At 36.9% G+C, this 24,746-nt stretch overlaps 1 protein-coding gene across 2 annotated transcripts in view; it reads right to left on the bottom strand.

The window, feature by feature from the left end:
* ITPR2 (inositol 1,4,5-trisphosphate receptor type 2) overlaps positions 1–24,746 on the bottom strand; it is a 467,499-nt gene that overhangs the window by 430,382 nt on the left and 12,371 nt on the right. For both annotated transcript variants that reach the window (XM_046685544.1, XM_046685537.1), the window contains exon 2: positions 1,558–1,628. In XM_046685544.1, the coding sequence (XP_046541500.1) occupies positions 1,558–1,628 (71 nt within the window). The remainder of the gene's footprint in view (positions 1–1,557; positions 1,629–24,746) is intronic.

Raw genomic sequence — 24,746 nt, 5'->3', positions numbered from 1 at the left:
ATCTCTTTACATATGGCCTCATTCCCATTTGCTCCAGCCTCTCCTAGAATTTGATCAGATACTGCTGGACCTTCTCAGTCTCTCCTCCAAGCTTTTCACAACTTGTTTATATTTTCCTTCTTTGTATCTCTCTGTACAACATTCTGGTCATTTCCTCAGATCTCTCTTCCAAAGCACTAGTTCTCTCCTCATCTTTATGTAATAGGCTAGTTCCAACTTTTTAGAACCTGTTTGTTCTTTTTTCATATTGTTCCCTCGTTCATTAGGGTTTCTCTACCGTCTTCTGTCTCTGAGATCATTTCCACACACTTATTGCACAGTCTCTGGCAGGTTGCTCTGGAGCACCTCTTGGCCGTCTGTCACAACGGCTGACTCTCCCGCACGGCAGTTTATTGTGAGTCAATCCTCAGCAGGGACTGTTTATTGTGAGAAGACCTCACTGGCCCGGGGTCAGGGGAGTGTCCTTACTGAGTAGTTTTATGGGTGCTTTTAATGGGCAGTGTAACTCCCACAACCCGTTTCAATTTCTCCACTTGGGAAGAAATTTGGATCTCTTATTCAAAGCAATCGATTTAACTCAAAGGACATTTATGGTGCTTCTCACTCTCTCTGCAAGTTTCTGAGTTTAGGGAAAATGAAATGTATATGACAGTCTCATGAGAATTGTGTAGAAAGTGCCTATCACAGGGAGTGAAACCTGGGAAACATTTACCGAATGGTAAGCATCTCCCTTCCCCAGCACAGCCTGACTTGGGTCTGGGGCTCTGGGGAACTTCCCTTGATTCTCTCTCCAGAGCCTTATCCTTTATTAAGGACAGCTGCTTTTCACCACTGTGAGGAGGAAGGCATACAAAGTGGGTTCAAAATGAATGCTGTTTGAAAATTATTTTTATTATCATAAGTACATACAAACTAGGAAATTGATTTGAGCAAGCTTTTAATTACTGGTTTCAGTTGTCTATGATTCTCTGCAGATTCCATTAATCCTTCTTTTGTAATAGTCGACTTACAATAATCAGTCTCCTACCATAACCAATTTCTCAATTGATGTTATCAAGCTATCTCTAAAATTATACTGAGAAAGGAGTTCTATGGCAATTGTTAGCTATTGCACATCATCCAAGGTGATATTTTATAAGCTAAGCTGACACATCACTCTCACCCTCCTGGAGATTTTACAAAGATAAATTAAAAAGCTGATAATGAAACACTAACATTTATGGTATAACTGTCACAGAAATACATAAATATATATTATTTGTTTATATTCACTGGTTTGAAAAATGGCCTTTCCCAGTTAATTACCAAGATTTCCTTTCAACAGATAGACTATCATCCAGCAGAACAAAAATTGAAACTATTCGTCATTGTAAATCCATTGTTCAATGTGTAAAAGAAGAAAAACAACGGGGAAATTTTTGAAAGAATTTTCAGTGGATATATTTATATTCGAAAGTTTCACATTGAATAAAGTTTTAATATTACTTATTTTAAGACACAAAAATAATCTTGGCCCCCCTTAGGTCTCATAATAAAAAATATATATTTATTTCTTACCTCTGAACTTCTTGGGAGGGTTGGCAAGGTCTCCAGCCTCCGGGTGCACCACACATCTGTCATCTACTAACCTAGAAGGAAAATCATGTTTACATTGTTAACATCGTCCCCTTCATGAAGCACAGACTGCATGTGAATATTGTATAAACAGTTACAAAGAGTTTTATTACCATTCTCTACTAAGAAACTTCTAATAATCATGGATTTGTGAAAAGATTTTGTTATAAAGATATTAAACAGCGGTTTTGAAATTGAAAATTAAGAAACACTGTTAAGTGGTAGGAAACAGGTTAGATAAATCCTGATGTAGGCAAACCATAAAGCACCGTAGAGCTATTGAAAATTCTATTTAAAAATGCACTAGCCCACAAAACATTTAGACTGTGAAAATAAGTGGTAACCCATCAATAAGATATCATATATGTTTAAACACACATACACACACACACATCTCTACACATACACATATAAGAAATGGAACACAAACACCAAAACATTAACAGTGGTCAGATTACCCGTAGTTTTTCTTTTCTTTTTTTTTTTTTTTTTTTCCTATATGTACGTTTTGTTTTGTTCTGTTTTACAAGGAATGTGTAAGCGTTTGAGGTCAGGCTTACAAAGTGACCATAGAGTGGGTGGTTATGAGCACTCATCCTGTGTTGAAACCCTGGCTTGGCCACTTTCTAGCTAGGTGACTTTGGGCCTCCCTCTTTTCACCTGTAAATAAGGCTACGTGTACCCACCTCATAGCACTGGTAGCATTAGATACACAGCACTGGACTACAAGACTCAATATCTGTAAAATAACTTGTACAGTTTCTGGCATATAGTAAGCCCTTAAATGATTATTTAATAGATAAATAGCATCAAGGACGTTGCCTGCCTTATTCCTCACCATACTATCTGCTTCTAAAAGAGTGCCTGACACATACTAGGTACTCAACAAATATAATCAAACGACAAACTGCCTTTGTAGTCAAAAACATGTTTAATCCCTACTAAAATATTACGAGAAGCCAATCTCTAGGACAATTCCGAGAGAGAAGCTACATCTCTGATCTGACAGCCAGGAGACATGAACCTCCCCCATTCAAAGAGGAACATCTAACCACCAAAGACTGACTAACATGCCTTTTCTCCATTGACTACGTGGTGGGAATAACTGGGGTTTTTCTAGGGTATGGTGAGAAGGCATGTGAATTAGTTCCAAGTTGTTCAATTCATTTGAAGGGAGACACTCCAGTTGCAACTGTTTTTCAAAAAACTTGTTAATCAGATTCACTAGTATGCATCAACTCCAGCACAGAATAAAGCCTAATTTGTGATCAAATGTCCCCTGAACTAGGGGGATGATTAATCAAATTAAAAATGAAACTTTTGGTTCCTGGTTTATCTGGTTACCGGAAGGAGACACTTCCTAAATCACTAGACTTTTCCATGGGATCCAGTTTCCACAAAACAAAATGTTACTTGGATCAAGCAATATGGTTCTTTGTTTGATTTTTTTATATACCTCATTCACACTGGTTTACAAAAATGTGGTTTTACGAGAGCTGCCAAGCATGCAAGAAATTCCTTTTAAGAGTTTTTAAAACTGTTTTCTTAGAAACAGGAAGTCACGTTGGGTCAAGAGAAAGGAAACCCAAACCTCCACAATATCCAACTTCACCCTGCAACATTGAATGTGCAAGACTCAGAGTGCGGAGAATGTCACAATGTAATATTTACATTTTTAAAAAACACACTATAAGGAAAAGATCAGCTTTCTTATTAGTTAAGATACGTTACAAATTTAAAACAAAATGATTAAAAGAAATCATAGCCTTATTTAGACACATAAAAGTTACATAATAAACGGCATTGACATTCTACTTATTCTTTGTGCCCCTCCATTCCCACAGAAACACAGGCTCCCACTACAACTCCCCAAGAGTCCCCAACTGTGTGGGCTAGCCATCAAGAGGTATGGGAAAAACTAAAGCTGTAAGTTAGCTCACACTGCATTTACCTAAACACTCACACCTAGCCTCAATTACCTGGTAGTCCAGATAAAAACATAACAATTAAGAGTCACTTCAGTCCTAAGAATGTGTCCTATTCCTTACACGCAAACCTCGTTGAAAATCACTAAGACAATCATTTCATCACGTAGACTTAAAGAATTGCAACTGAGTTCGGGGAGAATGGAAGAAAAAGGACAGGATAGGAAGGGTGGAAAGAAGCAAGGAGTAGATCTGTTATGCAGACATATACGGTCATGGATGCTAAAAGTTAAACAGGATTTTAATGGTAGTTATCGGCACAACTTCTCCAATAGCCCCAACAGCCTCTACATGAATACCTCCAGGGGCAGATTTTACCATTTACCACCTTTCTGACAGTATTAATACTAGAAATGTGTTTTTATGGAGGTGAAATAGTACCGTCTTTCCCACCACAGTACTTAACACATTTTCTTATCACTTGCTTAATTGTCTGGGTCTTCCAATAAATTGTAACTCCATGAAGTCAAGACTGAATCCATCTTGTTTGCCATTTTATCCTTGGCATCTACTAGAATGAGTTACAGTAGATACTAAATAAATATTTGTTAAATGAATAAGTGAGTCAATGAATAAATGAGACTTACTTCCCAAATAACTTGCCCTTTTTGGTCCCAGTTCTTCCTTCTCGAACTATATAGGCTAAGGTATCTTTTACCCGTTGGAACAAGACTATTTTCTCTCCAGTTCTTCCCCACATGGATATTTACCAAGGAGCTCAATATTCTTCCATACACCCCAAGTGCCAACATCCCCCTTAAATGTGATCCTAGTGACTGTCCACATGAATACAGATGTGCCACCAGCAAGCGCAGGGGACAAGGGACTCACCTCCTTCTTTCTGATACTAAGCTTACAATCATGCATCCTAAGATTATAGTAGTTTCTGTGGTGGTCAAGCCCACCTCTGGTTTTCATTGGGTTTCCAGCTAACCAACAATTCTAGGTCCTTTTCATGTGCACTGCTGATAAGCCAGGCTCTCCCATCCACCACTGGGGCAGTTAACTTTTATAACCTAAGGACAAGAATTTACAATTGAACAGGGACAAATATAAAGATCAACCTTTGACCTAAGAACAGAAATCATCTGAAAATCATCTATTCCATCCCTAGCTAATTCATTTAGAGACCCTGTCATGATTACTGCCCCATTTTAATCACTCATAAACAGTGTTTCCCAAATTCAGCTAACTGGCTGAATCACATGGGGAGTTCAAATAATAATAATCATAATAATGCTAACAACAACAAAAGGTTCCTTTGGTCCAGACCTACAAAATCAAAATTTCTGGGGATCAGGACTAAGAATGTCGTGGTTTTTCAAAAGCTCTCTAACCATCCTTAAGTGGATTGGGAATACCTGTTCTGCAATCCCACAGTACCTTAGGTCACCATCTATCAATATAACATCACACTCCATCATAATTTCGCATTTATACGTACTTCTCTACCTATAAATTATAACACTACAACTCCATTATTATAACTTCAAGAGAATCAGCACATTTCTTTTTTGCTCACCATAATATGCCCAACTTTAAGTATTAGGCCTCAAACATGGAAGGTGCTAAATAATTATTAATTGAGCGAATGACTTTCTGAATCACTGAATAAATCAAAATGTTATTTTTGGTAGATCACATAAAGAGTAAAGATAACTGGAACCAACAAATGGTTGCCTAATAGTGGATGAAAGAAAGAGTCAGAAATATTCCCCATCCAGATATGTCTCAGAAAATTACCAAAATTAGCAAATCCTGAAAATGGCCGAGGTAGCCTGCTCTAAATAACAACATCTCATATAGCACCTTTCAACTCAAAATATTAGAGCACTTTTTAATGGGCTGCATTTATTTTTCTCACATCTGAATCAGCAAGTAAGCCAAACGGGCAATTATAGCATTAGCCTAAAATTCTCAATCTGTCACTGAAACTCAACTAGCATAAAACCTATTCTACTTCATATCTATCTTCTCTTCATAAAGTTACAACTCTAAATAATTTGTTCATTTTAATTTATAAGAAAAACATCATTCAACTATTAGACTTTCCAAGGTATCTATAAGGAGATTTCAATAACTACTTTGAATGATTTTCTTTTTTTTTATAATTTTCTTTTTTTTTTGAGGACGACTAGCCCTGAGCTAACGTCTGCTGCCAATCCTCCTCTTTTTGCTGAGGAAGACTCACCCTGAGCTAACATCCACACTTATCTTTCTCTACTTTATATGTGGGACACCTGCCACAGCATGGCTTGACAAGTTGTGCGTAGGTCCACACCTGGGATCCAAACAAGCGAATCCGGGGCCGCTGAAGCAGAACGTGCAAACTTAATCGCTGCACCACAGGTCTGGCCCTGAATGATTTTACACATGAGTATGAATCAAAACATATTTGAATCAGACTTTAACTGGATATATTATAGCCCCTAAAGAAGTCTTGCAAACGTACATCTGGAGACATGCACAAGAGTGTTTGAGGCAGCACTGTTCATGACAGCAAAAACTGGAAAAACCCAAATGTCCATCAACAACAGATGGATAACTAAATTATGACTAAACGAATAATTTCGCACAATGGATAACCATTAAAAAGTGAATAAACTGCAACTGCATGCAACAGCATTGAAAGACTCAACAACATAAAGCTGAGCTAAAAAAAACCAAGTCCTAAACTTGTAAACATTACAGAATTCCATTTACATGGAAGGCACAAATAGGCAAAACTAAATAGCATATAGCCAGCCCTGTGGTTTAATGGTTAAGATTCAGCACTCCTACAGCCACAGTCCGGGTTCATTTCCTCAGGGACCCACACCACCCATCTGTCCGTTGTCATACTGTGGTGGCTGTGTGTTGCTGTGATGCTGAAAGTTACGCCACCAGGATTTCAAATACCAGCAGGGTCATCCATGGTGCACAGGTTTCAGCGGAGCTTCCAGACTAAGACGGACGAGGAAGAAGGACCTGGCCACCACTTGTGAAAAAACCAGCCATGAAAACTCTATGAATAGCAGCAGAACATTGTCCGATACAGCACCAGAAGGTGAGAGGGTGGTGCAAAAAGACCAGGCAGGGTTCCGCTCTGCTGTACACAGGGTCACTAGGAGTCGGAGTCGACTTGGCACCCTAACAACAAAAATAGCATGTATTTTAGGAATATAATGAGGTATAAATAAATTATTGTATAAAAATACATGGCTATCTGATTTTTAAATAGATTTCCAAAGGAAAGCAAATTATTTTTTGGTCTCCAGTCCCTTATTATTCCACCACCTGCAAAGAAAATGCCACTTAATAGGTGGATGTTAGCTTGTCTTTTTCCTCATGAAGCCATAAATGGCATTTCTACCTTGAATACTTCGCAAATAAGTGTATTATTTTCCTGACATTTGCTTACCACACATATTTGATCCTTGTACCATTAAGTAATAACAAAATGACTCTGAAGCACATTTAAATAAAATGAATTCGGTGGGAGAGAGAAGGTGGAGAATCTACAATGGACGTTATTAAATACTTTTACAAAGAAAGTGAGTTAAGATTGTGGTTAGGTTCCTAAGGATGATGGAGTGCCTCTAAAGTACTTTCAGAAATCTATCCAAATAACCTTATCCTCAGCTCTGGGATTTCTACTCTGCTGCTCATACGAATTTCTCCCTGAGCTACAACTTCTGGCTTCTTATGCAAACTGGTCCTCCTCCCCACACAACCCCACCACCCACCATCACCACAGCCCCCATAACCCTGGCACAGCATTCAACTCCTTTCACCTTCCTTTAGAAGTAGCACTAGAGGGGCTGGCCCATGGCCAAGTGGTTAAGTTCGTGCGCTCCGCTGCAGGCGGCTCAGGGTTTCACCAGTTCGAATCCTGGGCGTGGACATGGCACCGCTCATCAAGCCACGCTGAGGCAGCATCCCACATGCCACAACTAGAAGGACCCACAACTAAAAATACACAACTATGTACCGGGGGACTTTGGGGGAGAAAAAGAAAAAATAAAATCTTAAAAAAAAAAAAAGAAGTAGACTGGAACAGAAGAAAAAATACTCCAGTTCTGATCCTTGGTCTGCCGTTACATAACCAGTTGTGTCTATGCTAGTCACCTCACCTCTCTGTGCCTCATTTGTTTAAATGGAGCAGTTGTAATCTCACAAGTTCCTTCCATTTCTGTGGTTTTTCATTTCTCTGATCCTGTTTTTGTAATTAGAGTTGCCTTGTAGTATCATCTTTCGATGACAAATTCTGACATTTATAATATTTTATACACTGTAGTTTGAAAGTTTGTTTAGTATCTATTTTTTAAAAGGATATGCATTGTTTTCTCATTCTAAGCAAACTATTAGTATGTGACTTTGTTCTATTCATTCACTATAGTCTAAGAACACAATATTTTAAAAACTTAAAATCTTGCCATTTAGTAATAGGGACATTTTTTCTTACCAATACTCAAGTTGCCCAAATAAGGAGCCAATCTCAGGTTGTAGATTCTTGTTTGTATGCCAATTAGTTTATCTCATAATTAAGAGTATCTTAACAGGAAATACTAGGTTCTACAAATGTCCAATTTCATACCTTATATCTGATAGGTCCTGTGGATAGACCCCTGCCCAAGGCCATAAAGAATTCAAATCATGAAAAGAGGGAAATAACTTCACTGCAAAACTTTCTGCCAAAAATTGTTCTAACTTGTAAATGCAAAACAGATGCAACATATCAAACTCAGTGGTAGCTGTACTCACATTTTACTTGTCCATGATGACAAGAGTTAAATTAACTTCTGTTTACCATTTGAAATATGAGGTTTTAAAAAATTAAACCAATAAAATTTAACATTATCTTCTCTTTTTAGACATCTTACTTCAACAATATTTTTTACCAACACAAATATTTTAAGTTTAAATATTAAAAGTATGTTTCATTCCATACATAAGTTTTTCAATCAAGCACAGGTTTGTTGCTGCTAATATTTCTAAAACCAGTTCCTTCCAAAGTTGAAATTGTGCTTGTTTTTAGGTATTTAAAATGTTTCCAGTTATTTTTCCATTAACGATAAAAATCAATCTAAACCATGTATAAATTGCAACATAAACACTAAATTTGGGGGCCAACCCCAAGGCCAAGTGGTTGAGTTCGCACACTCCGCTTCAGCAGCCCAGGGTTCGCCAGTTCGGATCCTGGGCGCAGACCCAGTAATGCTTGTCAAGCCCTGCTGAGGCAGCGTCCCACATAGAAGAACTAGAAGGACTTACAACTAAGATACATGACTAGGTACTGGGACTTTGGGGAGAAAAGGAAAAAAAAAAAAAAAAGAGGAAGATTGCAACAGATGTTAGCTCAGGGCCAATCTTCCAAAAATTAAAAAAAAAAAATTTTAAACACTAAATTTTGAATTATTGTTACATGGAAACCCCTAGAAATACTGGATGAATCCTTATGATCAAATTTTTTGATCAGTGCTATTGCCTACACTGAAAGACCTAAAGACCTTCAAAAGAAAAGGGTAGCACATGGACTACGAAGGGAATGCTGTCACTCACATATTAACCTTTTTAGAAATTACTCTAAGAAGCCATCATTTTGCAAAACAATTATCTTCAGAGTATAGATACTGATAAAACTGGGCAGAAAAAGAAACTAAAAGAGTTACACATTGCCTTTCAAAGAGAAAGATGTATATCTGACCATGATTTCAGAAAGGATTTGTCTGCATATTTTGAAAGCTTAAAGCCCTAATCCAGGCAAAGAAAGAAATTTACAACTTTTTCTTCTAGAATTTTCCCTCCACAGCTAAATACTTCCTTTTCTTGATCCTCTCTACCTTGCCTTCTCAACCTCTTTGAACCCAATACTATTGCAGGTCAGTTTGTGCAGCATTTTCTCCTAGTCCGTCCACTACTGTTGTCATGAAAGTCAAGCATTTGCAAAGTCCCTTTCTGAACAGATGAATGGACATCTCTATCAGTTGAGATCAATTGTTTAATGATGGCTGAGTTGACCTTAACTACTATCAGTTCTCAATTATCTGCAAAGAGCTAGAAAATCACTGATACTGGTAAGTGACTCACTAGGCAAAGCTCAGGTCCAGATGTCTACTACTACCAGACTGTCATTCCTATCTGAGTTTCCACCCCTTGATTGGCACAAATTTGGAGGTGTTCTCAGGAGAAAGCCATAAAATGGGAAACTCACCTAGGGACACTGTCCCATTCCAAGTGTAGACACCTCCACCACCCCAAGTTTCTGCCTGTATTGGGTTCCCCTCTCGAACTTTCACATAGCTGTTTTTTATATTTTGTCCAGAGTTCATAGTTGTTATATTGCACATTAAATTCAAGAAATACGAGCTCAAATATTTTAAAAATTACTAATAAGACAAGACAACAAGCTGCTATGCATGCATCAGCAAATAACAACAAACAGATACAGTAATTATCAACTAAAAATGTAAGATAACTATTTTGAATGCTTACAGACATGAAAGATAATTTTTTAAAGTGTAAGAGCCCATCAAAAATGGCCAAATTTGATAAAGAATTTCTAGAAATGAAAAATAATTGTTGAAATAAGTAGATGGGTTTAAGACAGTAAGTTAGACACAGCTAATTAATAACCTGGAAGATAGATCTTAAGAAATTACTCAAAACGAAACAGAGGACAAGAAGGACAGAGAAAATATGAAAGAAGAATTAAGAAAGATACAGGGTAGGATAAGAAGGTTACCAAGTATATATAATTAGAAAGGAGAAAACAGAGACAATGGAAGAGGCAATATTTGAAGAGATAATGGCTGAGAATTTCCAGAGCTAATGAAAGATATGAATCCACAGATACAGAAAACAACATATTAGGCTGCTAACTTCTCAGAATCTACTATACAAGCCAGAAGATAGTAGAATCATTTTTCAAATGCTGAGAGAAAATTTAGCTGTCAAATCAAAATTGTATACCCAGCAAAATTAACTTTTAAGAACAAGAGTAAGATCAAAGTATTTTTAGATAAATAAAAACTAAGAATTTACCACAAACAGACTTTCACTAAAAAACCTTCTAGGATATACATCAGGTAGGAGGAAAATTATCTTAGTAGAAAAATATGAGTTAGAAGAAGAAATAGGGAGGGAAAAAACTGTTAGACATGAATTAATCTAAACAAACAGTGCCAGTATAAAAGAATAATAATGACTAACTAACATGAGTTTAAAGAAAACAGGCTGAAATATCAGACATCTGCATACAAGTAGAAAGAAAGTGATCAGAGTTAAACAGCTCTATGGTTCTGAATTGTACAGGACTGAGTTAAAATATTAACTAATTTTATACTCTATTGGGTATGTACAGTGTAATTTTAAAAGAAACTACTGAAACACAGAACAGAATATATAAATACAAAACCAGTAGACATGGAGGAATAGAATAAAAAGAAAAATAGCAAAAATTTAATCAATCCAAAAAGAATTAAGAAAAAAGAAAAAATCAGGGGAAAATCATGATTAATATAAGGTACAACTAAGAGAGTAGAAATAAGTCAATAAAACTCATAATAAATTTAATTTTTTAACTTATCTTTTAAAAGACAGATTTTCCAAATAAAAAACCAGATTTTCAGATTAGATGGGAAAAAAAGGCAACTATATGCTATTTATAAGAATCATATCTAGAACATAAAGATAGGAAAAGACAAGAGAAATACTAATGAAAAGAAAGCTATGTAGCAGTGATATCAGAAAAATAGATTTTAAGAAAAGAAAGCATTGTTGGGGATAAATAGAGCTGTCATATAATGAGAAGTGCTTCAGTTCTCTAAGAACATATAACAATTCTAAATTTACATGTAATAGCCCCAAAATATAAAAACAAAATTTATAGAACTACAGGAAGAAATTAACAAAGACATTATCATAGGGGGCAATTTCAACATACTTCTCAATTACTGATAAGCAAAGAGATAAAATTTAGTAAGGATACATGCTTTGAAACTCATAATTAACAAGCCTGATCTAATGGACATACATAAAACATATCACTTCTCATGGAAATATATAAAACTCAACACCTGGAGAAAATATTTTCTTTTTGAGCATAGGTAGAACATTACTATACCAGGTCCCTCAACTGTTTTCAGATTATATGGTTTTCATATCCCTCTATATTTCCAAAATATAACCTAAACTTACAGGATTTTTTAAAAAGTATTATTTTCTTGGCTGATAGTGAACTTACGTTTAGCTAAAAACCCCACACTCATCTCCCCCAGAGCCTTAGGGTGTCCTTCTATGATCCCACCATATTGACATGCATCCTTTCAGGCCATTATTTATTGTATCACATCTCCAGCTGCATGTCTCTAATAAACAGTGAGCTCCTTGGGGAATGCAGCAGTCTATTTTTAATCTTTATATCCTCAATACCTAGCATAGTGACTATTACGTAGTCAGTGCACAAAAAATAATTGTTGCATGAATGAACTGATACTTTAATGAACCATGAAGATAAAGAAAACAAGTTGCAAAAGACAAAATGAGGTTGATGACGATGTAGCAGGAAGAAGATAGGAAGGAAAGATGAAGTAAATATGTAATAATGAGACAACTGTTCATCCTTGGCTCATCCCCTCAGCAAACATAAAGGAATGGTGAATTATAAATTCTAGAAGTGGATGGCTAAAGGAGATCTCAAAAAGTAAGCCAGTCGGTAAGAGCTCTTAGGCAGAACAGAACATAAATTAGCCAACAACATTTCTTTCCTTTGTAATCGTCAGAGCACAATGCAATTGGTGATTAGTTTTATAGCTGTTAGGACGTGCCTCTTCCCTGTTCCTTTAAGTATGCCACCCTCTTTAAAAAGAGATGAATATGAAGACCGACTACCACTTCCCAGCTAAGCCTACACAAAAGAGAAACATACCTAGGAAGAAATAGTTGGCAAGAGAAGTTCCCTGGCCAGAAAAACGTCTGGCAACTTTAGACCAATTCCCACAATCATTATAGCATGAGAAAGTAGACTTTTTTTCCCAAAAAGTTGCAGAGTATAAAAGTTACCTTATTAAAGCTAAAAGCAGATCACTCTTGTTTTGGAGTCAACAAGTAACTGGGATATGTCTAAGAACTACCAGAAAAGGGAAGAGCTAAAAAACTCTTCTTAAAAAAAAAAAAAACCATTGTCATATAATTCCTTCAGAGACATAACTTCCAACATTGAATTAACAGGGGCTGAATGTGAATAAATATGAGTTAAAAAAAAAACACAGATGTCATTCTAAAGTCATACCTAGCATGGTATGGATGGAATCAATGGGCATAAGACCCTCTTTTAAGCCATTTCTGTGCATAAAGAAAATAATTGAACACTTACTCGTTCTATTGGCAAGGGTCTAGTTGTGGCTGAAGTGACATATACACTGTTTCGGAGGGTTTTAATTAAAGAGCAGAGACCTCTCTTTCTGGGACGGAGTGAATGAATCCTTATCTGAAAATAATGAAGCAATTCACATGACCCCTGAAAGCAGAGCCAACTGAGGGTAAAATCAGAGGTAAACAAAAACAAGCAGATAAGTCATGGCCGAAAAGAGTTACATTATATATGCATTAAATTAAATTATTTCCCTTGCTTTCAGGTTGGACAAAAATTCTTCTCCAACCCTTGGAGGCAGAAATAGTAGTACTCTTAAAGTGGAATTCATAATTAATCCTAGGTAATGAATTTACCTCTAAAGGCAAGGATTCTTCTAGTTCTAATTCCTAATCCCTCAGACAGTGGTCATCACAAACACAAACAAAAGTTCCGAAAGGGACACACTGGCTTCTGCTAGAATAGGATAAAAATAGGATAATATAAATTTAACAATATATGTTTCCTTTTACGATTCTAATATCACACTTGTATCTATTCCACACTAAGTGTGAGATGTTGGAAAGTTATTTCTCGGGCCTAACTATAAAATTAAGATAATAACAGTACTAACTTAGCAAGGTTGGTTTGAAAATTAACTGATTTGTTAATGCAAAATGCCCAGTACAAAGTTAACATTCAATAAAGGTTAGCTATCATTATCATCATCATCATTAACATTATTCATTATAAACGCCAAGCACAAAGTACATACTCAATAATTATTAGCTATCATCTTTTCCATCATTTCTTATTATTAACACTTACTTATTGAAAGAAGTTCACCAGTAAGATAATCACTTCAGAAAAAATGAGTCTAAATCTCCTCATTAGGAAATTCATTCACTCCACAGATATTTACTGAGCAACTGCTATGTGCCAGGCGTTATTCTAAGAGCAAACAAAACCAACACTCTCATGGGAGGGTGTGGGGAAGAGACCAATAATAAGCAATAAACATAAAAAATCCATAAATTATATAGTGTGCTAAAGGCTAACTGCTATATAGAAAAGGGTAACATACAGGGCCTGCCCCATGGCCGAGTGGTTAAGTTCGCGCCCTCTGCTTTGGCAGCCCAGGGTTTCACCTGTTTGAATCCTGAGCACAGACATGCCACCGCTCATCAGGCCAGGCTGAGGGGGCATCCCACATGCCACAACTAGAAGGACCCACAACTAAAAATACACAACTATGTACCGGAGGGCTTTGGGGAGAAAAAAGAAAAATTAAAATCTTAAATAAAAAAAAAAAGGGTAACATAAAACATGGCAAAAGCTTAAAGGAGGTGAGGGAGACACCTAGGAGACCTGCATTCCAGGCAGAGGGAACACCGGGGCAGAGACCCTGGGAGCACGTTCAGCATGGTTGAGGACCTGCAAGAAAGCCAACAAGGCTGACGGGAGTGAGTCAGAAGGTGAGTGAGTGGAAAGGAGGTCAGAAAGGTCAAGGAATGGGAGTCCAGATCCTATAGGGCCTCTTACATCACAGTAAAGACCCTAACTTTTACTCTGAGTGAGATAGGAGCCACTGGAAGATTTGGAGTAGAAAAAAGTCAAGGTGATCTGGTTTATATGTAAAAAGACCCCTCTGGTTGCTGAGCTGAGAACAGACTGGTGGGAGAGAGGGGGACAGAAGTAGGGAGCCCACTTTGGACACTAGCACAGTAATCCAGGTGAGAAAACTGAGGGTCTATAAATGTGTTCACACAAGTTATCAATTGCCTAACTAAGGAGAACAGTTGGAAATTTCATGGAAGATATAAACAGCTATCATCTCTTGAAGGGCTATTACACTGTATGGGTTTTAGGATGGAATTACAAATATTATTTATATTTAATATAAATATACTATTTTTATTTACCATATAATATCACAGCAATTAGTACTGGAGCAATATAGTATTTACTCAAACAAGGTGCAGTTAAGTACTTCAGAGTCAAAAACATGGACAGTGTCTGGCACAGAATAAATACTTAATAATTGCTTAATTAATTCAGTAAATTAATTTATTCAACTTCTTGACAAAATGCTATTCAAACATGACTTTTAACAGGAAAAATATGACTCAGACCTGCTGCTCATGAAGTTACATATTAATGAACATTCATTCATCCTTTCATTAAACAAATACAATTGAACACCTACTATGTGTCAGGCACACTAAATTCTAACTGAACCCCTAAACTAAGACCTCAAGAAAAATAAATAAAGGTGTGGAAATATTTCCAAAAAGTTCACACTCAGTTACTAAACATGAAAAGAAGTTGAAGGTAAAGATCTGAACATATGAAAAATCTAAGGTTCAAAAGTTAGTAGTGCATCAAGGAACTAAGTCTCCTGCTCAGCATGGGGCCACGATGAACCAAACAGAAAACTGAGAGTGTTATGCTTTTAAATATTCCATCATCTCAACTTAACAAAATATATCTCAAGCTTTGAAATGCATCTGAATCTTCCTAAGTGAGTTATTCTCAAACTTGCATGATAAATACAGGAAGAAAGTTTTCCTCTTCTCTTTCAAGAAAAATATATACGCATTATTAGAAAACCAATGTCAAATGAAATACATGTCAAAGAAAGAGTAACCGAAACTGCAGTCATTTGGAATCTTGATCATTGATCTTGACTGTTTTCTATTGTAATAAAGGACGCAGAAAAGTATTTCAACAACACCTATACATTTCGAAGTACTTCCTTCCCCACCCAGAATCACCTGCACTGGTTCTATTTATAAGACTTGCCAAGCACAGTGTGTTCAGCCCATGCCAATGTCCTGCGGGAAGACCTACAGCACAGAAGAGAAGCCAAAGCTGGAACATGATGTCATATATGGTGAGTTCAAATCAGCGTCTCTGTGATCTGAAGGGAGCAACTCTCTCTGATTTACAGTAGGTTTCACAAGATGCCTACAACGCTCTCCCAGGTTTTTTTCTTTTTGTACAAATGTTGGTATTTATTCTCTTAATTCTTAAAAAGTCTGCAAGAAAGATAGAAGTCTTTCCTTTGAAGACATATGTGTCTTTGGCGATATCATCCAGAAAACCAGGTGCTCAGTAAGGAACTGGCTGACACCCTCAGACCATAATATCAACCTTAAATTAAACTAATTATACAGAAAAGGTGCCTTGGATATCTGTTACTTCTTATTCTGCCCCCTACGTTTTAGAAACTTCCCTTTCCCACTTATAACTCTTTTTTTTTTTAAGATTTTATTTTTCCTTTTTCTCCCAAAGCCCCCCAGTACATAGTTGTGTATTTTTAGTTGTGGGTCCTTCTAGTTGTGGCATGTGGGACGCTGCCTCAGCATGGCTTGATGAACGGTGCCATGTCCGTGCACAGGATTCAAACTGGCGAAACCCTGGGCCGCCGAAGCAGAGGGTGCGAACTTAACCACTTGCCCACGGGGCCGGCCCCCCTTTCCCACTTATAACTCTTAACATGGCATGGTTAAGAACTAACAGGTCCCCTCCACCACCCAAGGGAGGGTATGAGACCTAGCTTGGCCCCATTCTCTCCCATCACCCCAGACAAAGTGCTTGGTCCAGAAGAGAGTACATAACCCAAGCAGGGCCAAAGTGCCTTTACAGAAGCAGATATGAACAATGAAAGCAAAGTAGGGGGAGGGAGAATACCATAGGTTCTGATTCTTTCGAAGATCAAGCATTATGAGGGAAAGTGTAGGCCTAAACTGCCAGGAACCATTTTTTTCTGCTACGGGTGGAAAAAAGTCAGCCAGAGAATAAAGCCCAGGGAAAGAAGTGAAGAAAGAGACAAAATCCTGTCTCATCAACTGAATGCCTGATTCTAGCTGTACTTGAAGCCAGACCTCCTCTAGTACTCCCAGTAATGCAAACCAAAAAAGCCTCTATTTCACTTAAATTGATTGGGTTTCTGTTCCTTGCAAAAAAAAAAAAAGGAAATGTAGTCATGAAGGTCACATAGCTAGTAAAGAACTGATAAAGTATAAGCAACCAGAAAATCCAAACTAGCCACATACCAAAAAATAAAATACATTCATTTTGTCATTGATTCATTCATTCAATAAACATTCATTGAGTACCAATTATGAGCCAGGCACTGCCCTAGGCACTGGGGAAACAGCAGAAGACAACACAAACCAAACCAAGAGCTTATATTTTGATGTAAGAGCCATTATTGCATGTTAGCACAAGTACTCCCAAGCTTGGGTCCAAGGAGTGGACTTCAGGGCGTCTTGAACACCCTCAAATATACGTAAAATCTTACGTTTGTGTATATTCCTGGGAAGTGCAACATAAATTTTCTCTTAGTCTCAAAGGGACATATGACCCCCAAGAAGATTAAGAAAAACTCTTAGAGCATAAGCATACCTTAGGATTGAGATATCTCCAAGTTCTTATGGAAATTCTCATCTCTTAACCTTGGCATAGTTTTGTTCGAAAAAGACACACTCTGTTTAACAGGCATTTCACAGAAATATCACTCTCCTTTATATTATGAGGCTGACTCCTTTAATAATTCCTTTTTTCTACGGAAACGAAACTAACAGTTAATAACTGGTTGCCTTAACCCCTAGTAAACTGGAGAGCATCTCAAATATTAGTGCTCTAATCAAGGCCTGTATGGAGAAGATAAAATAGACCCTCGCCTCTATATCACACAATCACAGCTTCCTAGGATCCTGTCTGGGGACAAAATACAGCTTGATAATTTCTAAATAACTGATGGGAAGCGAAGGAATTGCACACATCTCTTCAAAAGGAGGATGCTCCTCCTTCCCCCTCGAATTAAGTTTTAAAGGGTCTAGTTTACAAACATTGCTATCATCAATACCCAATTTTACATATTTTTTTCTTTTCCCTAATTTGAAATTAAAAGTCTCCAGGTTGTAATTTAATACAACTAAAGAGCAATTAACTTGCAACAAGCAAAATGTCAACAACTCTGGAAAGTCATGGGGGAAATTAATGCTATAGAATCTTCTCTTGAAGTTATATGCCTCATCTTTAGAATTTTCAACGAGAGGAAAATAAATTTACAAAGACAATCTCAAGAAAGGTATCACCTTCTGCATTCTGCCCTTATCGAGTGGACAGGAATATCTCAGTCTCGACTTTCTAAGTCCTTTTGAAGCATAGAGATAGGCTATCTGTTTCACGCTTGCATTTCCTGGACCCAAAAGGAAAGGTATCTCTTTCCTCTGTAAAATGGTTTTCTTCTAAACTGATGCTCATCAGATTCCTATCTGGTAAAAAAGAAAAACAGGAACCAGGGTCACTGCTTTCCCTTATTCAAAAAAGATCTACTGGAGATGTTTAAACCGCAGCTGATGCATTATAATGATTTTCTCACCAAAACCTTCTCTAAGAATGCGATTTGGTGAATTTCATTTTGGCTGCTCCTAATCCTAGGCTACCCAAAGCAGATTCCTTTTCAAAGCAAAACAATTTATTTCTCAACCTCCTGCCATCCTTACGAGTGAAACCGAAGATCAAGCAGTCAAATGCACACAATAATCTTTTTTATCCTGCCCAAATAATTCACTGATTCATCCTCGCGAGGGACCCACCACCTTCACTCTTTTCTCCCTAGGGATAGGCAATCTCATTTGACATTTTGGTAAGATTTTCCCAAATCCCTCCATGATGGTCTGTCTCTCTTGCCTCCTGGAAAGGTGAGAGAAAAACAATGTCACCAGCAGCCATTTTGCCCCATAAATAAAACTAGCTACTGTCTTTGTGTAGCACACATTCTCATCATTTCTCTTATCTATCTGTCTCTCTCATTCTTTCTCTTTCACAATGTCAAGGTTTAAACAGGTTTAACCTGTTTAAAATAATTTTAGGTTTAAAAAAGTATTTTTTAAATTGTCTTTCTGAGCAACTGTTTTTAGGGTCCACTCATCTTGCCAAACTGATGATTTCCAACCAAACCTCTAATCAAGACGAAAAAGACAAACCCCTATGGTTACCCCATCTTACTGGACATGCTTAGATTTAATAATACACTCCCTCTCTCCCACAAACCACTACAGCTTTTAGCTTTTTATTTTTAAAGTTGTTTTAGCTTTGCACATTAAGTCATAATGCTGTTCATATAACAAATTACATGGAAAAAATACAGCCATTAGGAGACAAACAGTTCTTCAACTGCATCTTGTTTCTGGATGGTACACTAAGGGCTTTGTCACTGAAACGCCACATCCACGCAGGATGATGGCATCTCCTGCCAAGATAAGTAGGAATTTTCCTAAATCATAAAGAAGAAAAAACCTTCTCAGTCCCAATGGCCCTCTGTTTTCGTCCTGTCTGAAGAAGGTCTGGGAAAGACACCTGAGTCACTCTGAACTGAGATCGACTGTTACTAATAGAAGCACCCTGTTCCTTTCTCAGTTTCCTTGCAAAGCAATTTTATGGATCGTCTCTACAGTAAATGGTCTCCAAAACTCTTTATAGCTTTTTTTTCCCGTAGTGTCCCATATTTCAATGTTAAATTAGTGAAATGACATCTCCTCAGTTACCTGCTTTATTCACTATTCGAAACCACTGAATTCTCTCTCAATGTAAAAAAGTCATAAAGTAGGGACTTGCCACTTTCCTCATAGCCACCCTTTTCAATTCTTCCCTTCTCCTCAGCACAGCACCACAAGATGTTCGGTCCTCCCTTCCTTTCACACACCAATCAAAAGCCTCTTCCATGACTGTAGAAAATCTAAATTCCAAGAACTTGGCAGTACTGGGGCTGTTGTTACCAAGCCAGACTCATCATCATTCCAAACGGGACCTAAAGAATTGCTGAGTAGCAAACGTTTTCTTTAAAGAGCTTGGAATTTAAAAACAGGAAAAGAAAGGATGTGATAGGAAATGTTTTATTTTCCCTCACTTAATGTGACATTTCCTTTAATTTATGGATATCTTGATTTACTATTTAGTATTTCACCCTTTAACCTTCCCCGAACACTGGAGTTTAGAAGAAATAGCTTGACCAGGCTTTTTTTTTTTAACAATCAACAAATCTTAAATCCATGTCTCATCTCCTCTCTTGTGTTTCAAATTAAAATAATAATAATAATAATAATAAACAACAAAAGGATACCTTAATATCATGATTGATCTGTTGAAATGGAATAAGTTGATATTTGGAGAGCAGTTTTAAAACCACTGCCTAAAACAAGATATTTAATTACGTGTATAACTAAAATAAATTATTTTTCTTTTTCAAATACTAGGATCCTTTATCAATAAACACAAAATAAAAGCAAGAAAATGTTGAGTTATGTAACTAATTCAACATTTGCTTTTTATTTGCATCACTGCTACAGGGGAAACATTTTCCTGCTTTTCAAATTATAGCAAATCCGGAAAAATAAGCCATAGATATTAAAATATGTAATATGATTCAACTCCTGCTAATAGGTTTAGGTGACCTCCTGATGACTTTATCATTAAAAAAGAAAAAATAATAATAATTTTTAAAACATCTAACATGTACCAGTATAGCTTTCCAAATACTCACAGAGGTATAACATCCTTTCATACCCGCAAAGGACCACTGAGCAACAGAAGATAAGTATTATTAGTACTCCCAATTTGAAGATGTGAAGCTGAATTCACAGAGTAAATGATTTGTCCAAGTTCTTAGAACCTCCTCAGGGTAGAAAAGAATTCAAATCTAAGCAGTTGAACAGCTCTCTCCAAAATCCATATTACCTTTAAAAACTCATTATCAAACATCTATTTATTCAATGGTGTGACTTCAACCTTGAAGTTAAATACAATTTCCAGATAGTCGTATCATAATCAACCAATTTCTTCAATAGTTCGAAAGAGATTCGAGTTTCAAATATTTAAGATAGAAAAAAAAGAGTTGAAGATACTGACTTTTAAGACCTGGAAAAATTCACTGTGTCATTTCCGGAAAGGTTACACAGAGGTCACATTTCAAATATTACATATTAATTAGGAATTATAATTCATATCTAGCTCTAGCACAAAATGTATTTGTTTTACCGGGGGAATTTTTAATTAAAAGCATTTTAACAACAAAATTTTCTAATTTTTGAGATATAAATTAATGATTTTCTAATTTTAAAATTTGTATTTTAAATCCTGCTTATATTACACCCTGCTTTGTACACATCTCCATCATAATTAATTCATGTACATCGTATACACATAAGCCACCATAACTATTCCATAAAATAGATAAGCTACTTGTGTTGAAACAGAAGCTATCTACACTAAAAGCAAATTCATTCACAATTAGGTTTACTGTGAGAATAGAGATTTGAATGTGTATACTTTCACAGATGAGATTCATTTATCAAAGCATGTTTATTCATGTGCTTGTAAATGATGTACTCATTTTGAAAAAGTATGTTTCATAAACTCCCCTCTCTTTTTTCATTTTGTATCAACATTATTGGGGTATCATTTACATACAATAAACTGCTGCCTTCCCTTTTGACCCCCCACCCCTGATTTCCTGGGAATCCTTTCCACTATGAGCTGATGCCAAAGAAAAGTTGAGACCAGACCAGACTATGGAAGCTTTACTATGGCATGTAAAAATACTCAGATAATTCTCCTTTTCATCAGGAAGTAAACTCCACCTGAAACAGTGCTAATATAAAGTCCAAAAGTAGTAAACTGGAAAGGAAATAGTCTCACATAAGAACCAAAAATAATGAAGGGCTTCACATTTGAAAAGCTCACTGTAAGGACATAGGAAATGTGGCTTTGTGGAGGCTGAGGGGTGATCCTATCTAGCTGTAGTGGACACCTGCTGTCCTTGCCTTTTCAACATGCACTGCCTTCCTTCTGGCAACAGAGCCCTGACGGAAGAAGGGAGAAGGGCTCTTCTTCGCCCACTCAGAGCAAGATGATGTCACCTCCGTAATCAGAGCATCTCATCCCCCGGCCGCAGAGTTTGGCTGAAGATGGGACCGTTATCCTAGTCATTGCAATAGCGATGACTGCAGTACTTCTGGAGTTTGAGGAAACGAGACACTCTCTTTTCAGCTCTGTGTATTAGAGGATAGGGTTCTCTAAGGCTGAAGCTGCTAGCAGCCATGCTGCCACCGTAGGCAGAGGTCTGCCTGAGGACGGGACCGACACTGACGATAAAATCAAGGAGAGACAGAAAGCCTGTAACAAGCCATGCCTAGACTTTCCAGTTACCTGGATCACAAAGTTCTCTTCTTTGCTGACAATTGTTCCAATTGGGTTTTCTGTTTCTTGCAACCAAAAACCATCCTGATTAATAAATGGTCTTCAAATTCACTAGTTCTCTGTCCTAAGAAGGAATGTGGCATTTTCCAAGCTCTTCTCCATTACCAGTTGCTCCAATTGACTAGAAAGAGCAAACTGGTGTAAACTGCACCATAAGGAATTTATGTCAGATAAAAGGAACTATCTTCTCACAGAAAAATTTTCAAACAAGAGTCTGCAAAGTGGAGGGGTTTTTTAAGTATTTTTCAATGCTTTAATTTTTAAAGGTATTTCAATAGTTTGTGTGCACACGTATACTAAGATCCCGTAAATAGGAAAATCTCCTTTTATGGCTTAACTGAAAAAAGGCTAGAGCCTGCATAATTTTGTTCATTAGGTATATCTATGAGGCAGGAGTAAGTTTATACTCTCAGTGCCTTTCAGATCCCTATAATTTTGTTTAAAAATCATTAGAATTCCCGAGATAAGTAACCATGATAATTTGATGAGTCATTTTTAAAATTTGACAAGATTATCCAAGACAAATGTGTTTATTTGTAAACTGATTATACCCAAATTAGATAAATGTTTTTGCTAATCTCTCTAACAGTCACAGAAGTTCAACTGGAATTCTTGGCCAATAGGAAACTTCAGAGAAGGGGCAGTAGCACCAGCTGTCCAGTGGAAAGTTGTGCAAAACCTCTATTCTAATGGCTGCAAAGCAAACATTTGTTTTTGTCTCAATAAATAAAACAAAATTGTTTCCTTTTACCACTATGTTCTAGCAGGGAAAAAATGTTAGCAACTAAAATAACATGTTGGCTTTAAAATATAACAAGACTTGAAAATTCTAAATCAAGGAAGATATGGCATACATATACCAAGCAATTCTAAGGTTATTACTAATGTTGATACACTTCAGGTGTTTGCATTACATCAAAAGGATAGCATGCATCAAACCACTAACAAAAGATAAATTTAAGTGCTTGCAGTTTAGTAAGGCGCACTATCAAAGTGAGGAAGAAAAAAAAATCCCAAACCAAAATAAATAATAGATAAGGCAGTGTGCCTTTGAACAGCCGACTAAACAAATACCAGCTTAAAAACTGGTTTACTGCAAAATTTTATAAACATAATACAGCAGAACTGTTAACATCAGTGCAAGTGAAACTTAGCCAATCTTCCAAAAAGAGACTCAGGTTGATTTGTCAGATATAATAGTAAAAGTAATAATAATGGTTTCCACCTATTTAATACTTAGGTGCCTGATGCTTATTAAGTGTTTTACATATGTTAACTAATCTCATGGCACTACTATAAACTAAGCAATAATCCCACTTCACAGAGAAAGAAACAGAGGTTCTCACTATTAAGTAAGGTCATCCCATGAGAAAGAGTAGAGTCCTAATTTGAAACCAGGGTTGTCTGAATCAAAAACCCATCCTCCTCTCAACCATTATGCTAAAATATTATTCGTTCATTCAACATATTTCTTGAGTACCTACTATGTGACAGATACTGTGCGAGGTATAGGGGACAAAACTGTGAACAAAACCAGACCCAGTCTCTGCCCTTACAGAGATTAAGTCTAGTGGGAGAAGCAAACATAACCAATAATCATAGAAATAGAAGTAAAATTAACACTACAACTGTGATGAATTTTCTAAAGGAAAAGGATATAGTGCTGTCTGAGCATATATATAGCAAAGGGAGCTCACACAGTCTGGGAGATCAGGAAAAAATCACTGCAGAAGAGTCACCAGAGCTGAAATCTGAATGATAAATAGGTATTAATTAGTGAAAGGCATGTGCGTTAAGAAGGGAAACCTACCAGACAGAGGAAAAAAACATGTGAAAAGGCCCTGCGGTAAGAGGGAGCTCGGAATGTTTGTGCAACTAAAAAAGAAAAAAAAAGGCATTGTGCCTGAAGCAGACAGCAGAGGAAGGGAGCATGGGACAAGATGAGGCTTGTAGCTGAGAACCCTGGAAAGCCTGAAGTTATGCTGGGCTTAATGACATTTTATCCAAATGTAAGCAAATGGAAGAGAAACTTCTTTTAAGTGTCTATGTTCTGTTTTTTTAAAAGTGATAAAGCCTCAATAGTAACAAAGAGTATTTTAATCCGTAAATCTTTTAAGTCTTAAGTGAAACACTAAACAAAGATATTGTCTCTTCAATGATTCTGATGACAAGCTACTTTTCATCCTCACTACAGCCTCTTGATTCAGGCTGCCTTCATGCATCACCCTGATTCCTCCCATGCCTACCACTTGCAGCCTCTCCTCTTCTTTCTCTTTACCACTCACTGCCTGATCTTCCTGGATCAAAACCTGATCATTCCATTCTCCCACTTAAAAATCCTTCAACAGCTTCACCTTGCCTAATGGGGAATACACGATCTAGCCCTTGTCTGTCCATTTAGTTTCATCTTCTGTTAGAATAGAGTAGAGCCAGGATTGGAGGACATCCAGAGAACAGATTCATTTTTCTGTTATTCCTAATGTATTGGCCTCATCAGCATGGTTCAAGACGGCGTCTTCCCTGACCAAATGACAAATAGCTGAACG

The sequence above is a fragment of the Equus quagga genome, chromosome 1 (genome assembly GCF_021613505.1).
Source record: "Equus quagga isolate Etosha38 chromosome 1, UCLA_HA_Equagga_1.0, whole genome shotgun sequence".
NCBI classification, from domain to species: domain Eukaryota; kingdom Metazoa; phylum Chordata; class Mammalia; order Perissodactyla; family Equidae; genus Equus; species Equus quagga.
The sequence above is the reverse complement of the archived record's forward strand: the minus strand, read 5'-3'. Positions and strand labels throughout refer to the sequence as shown.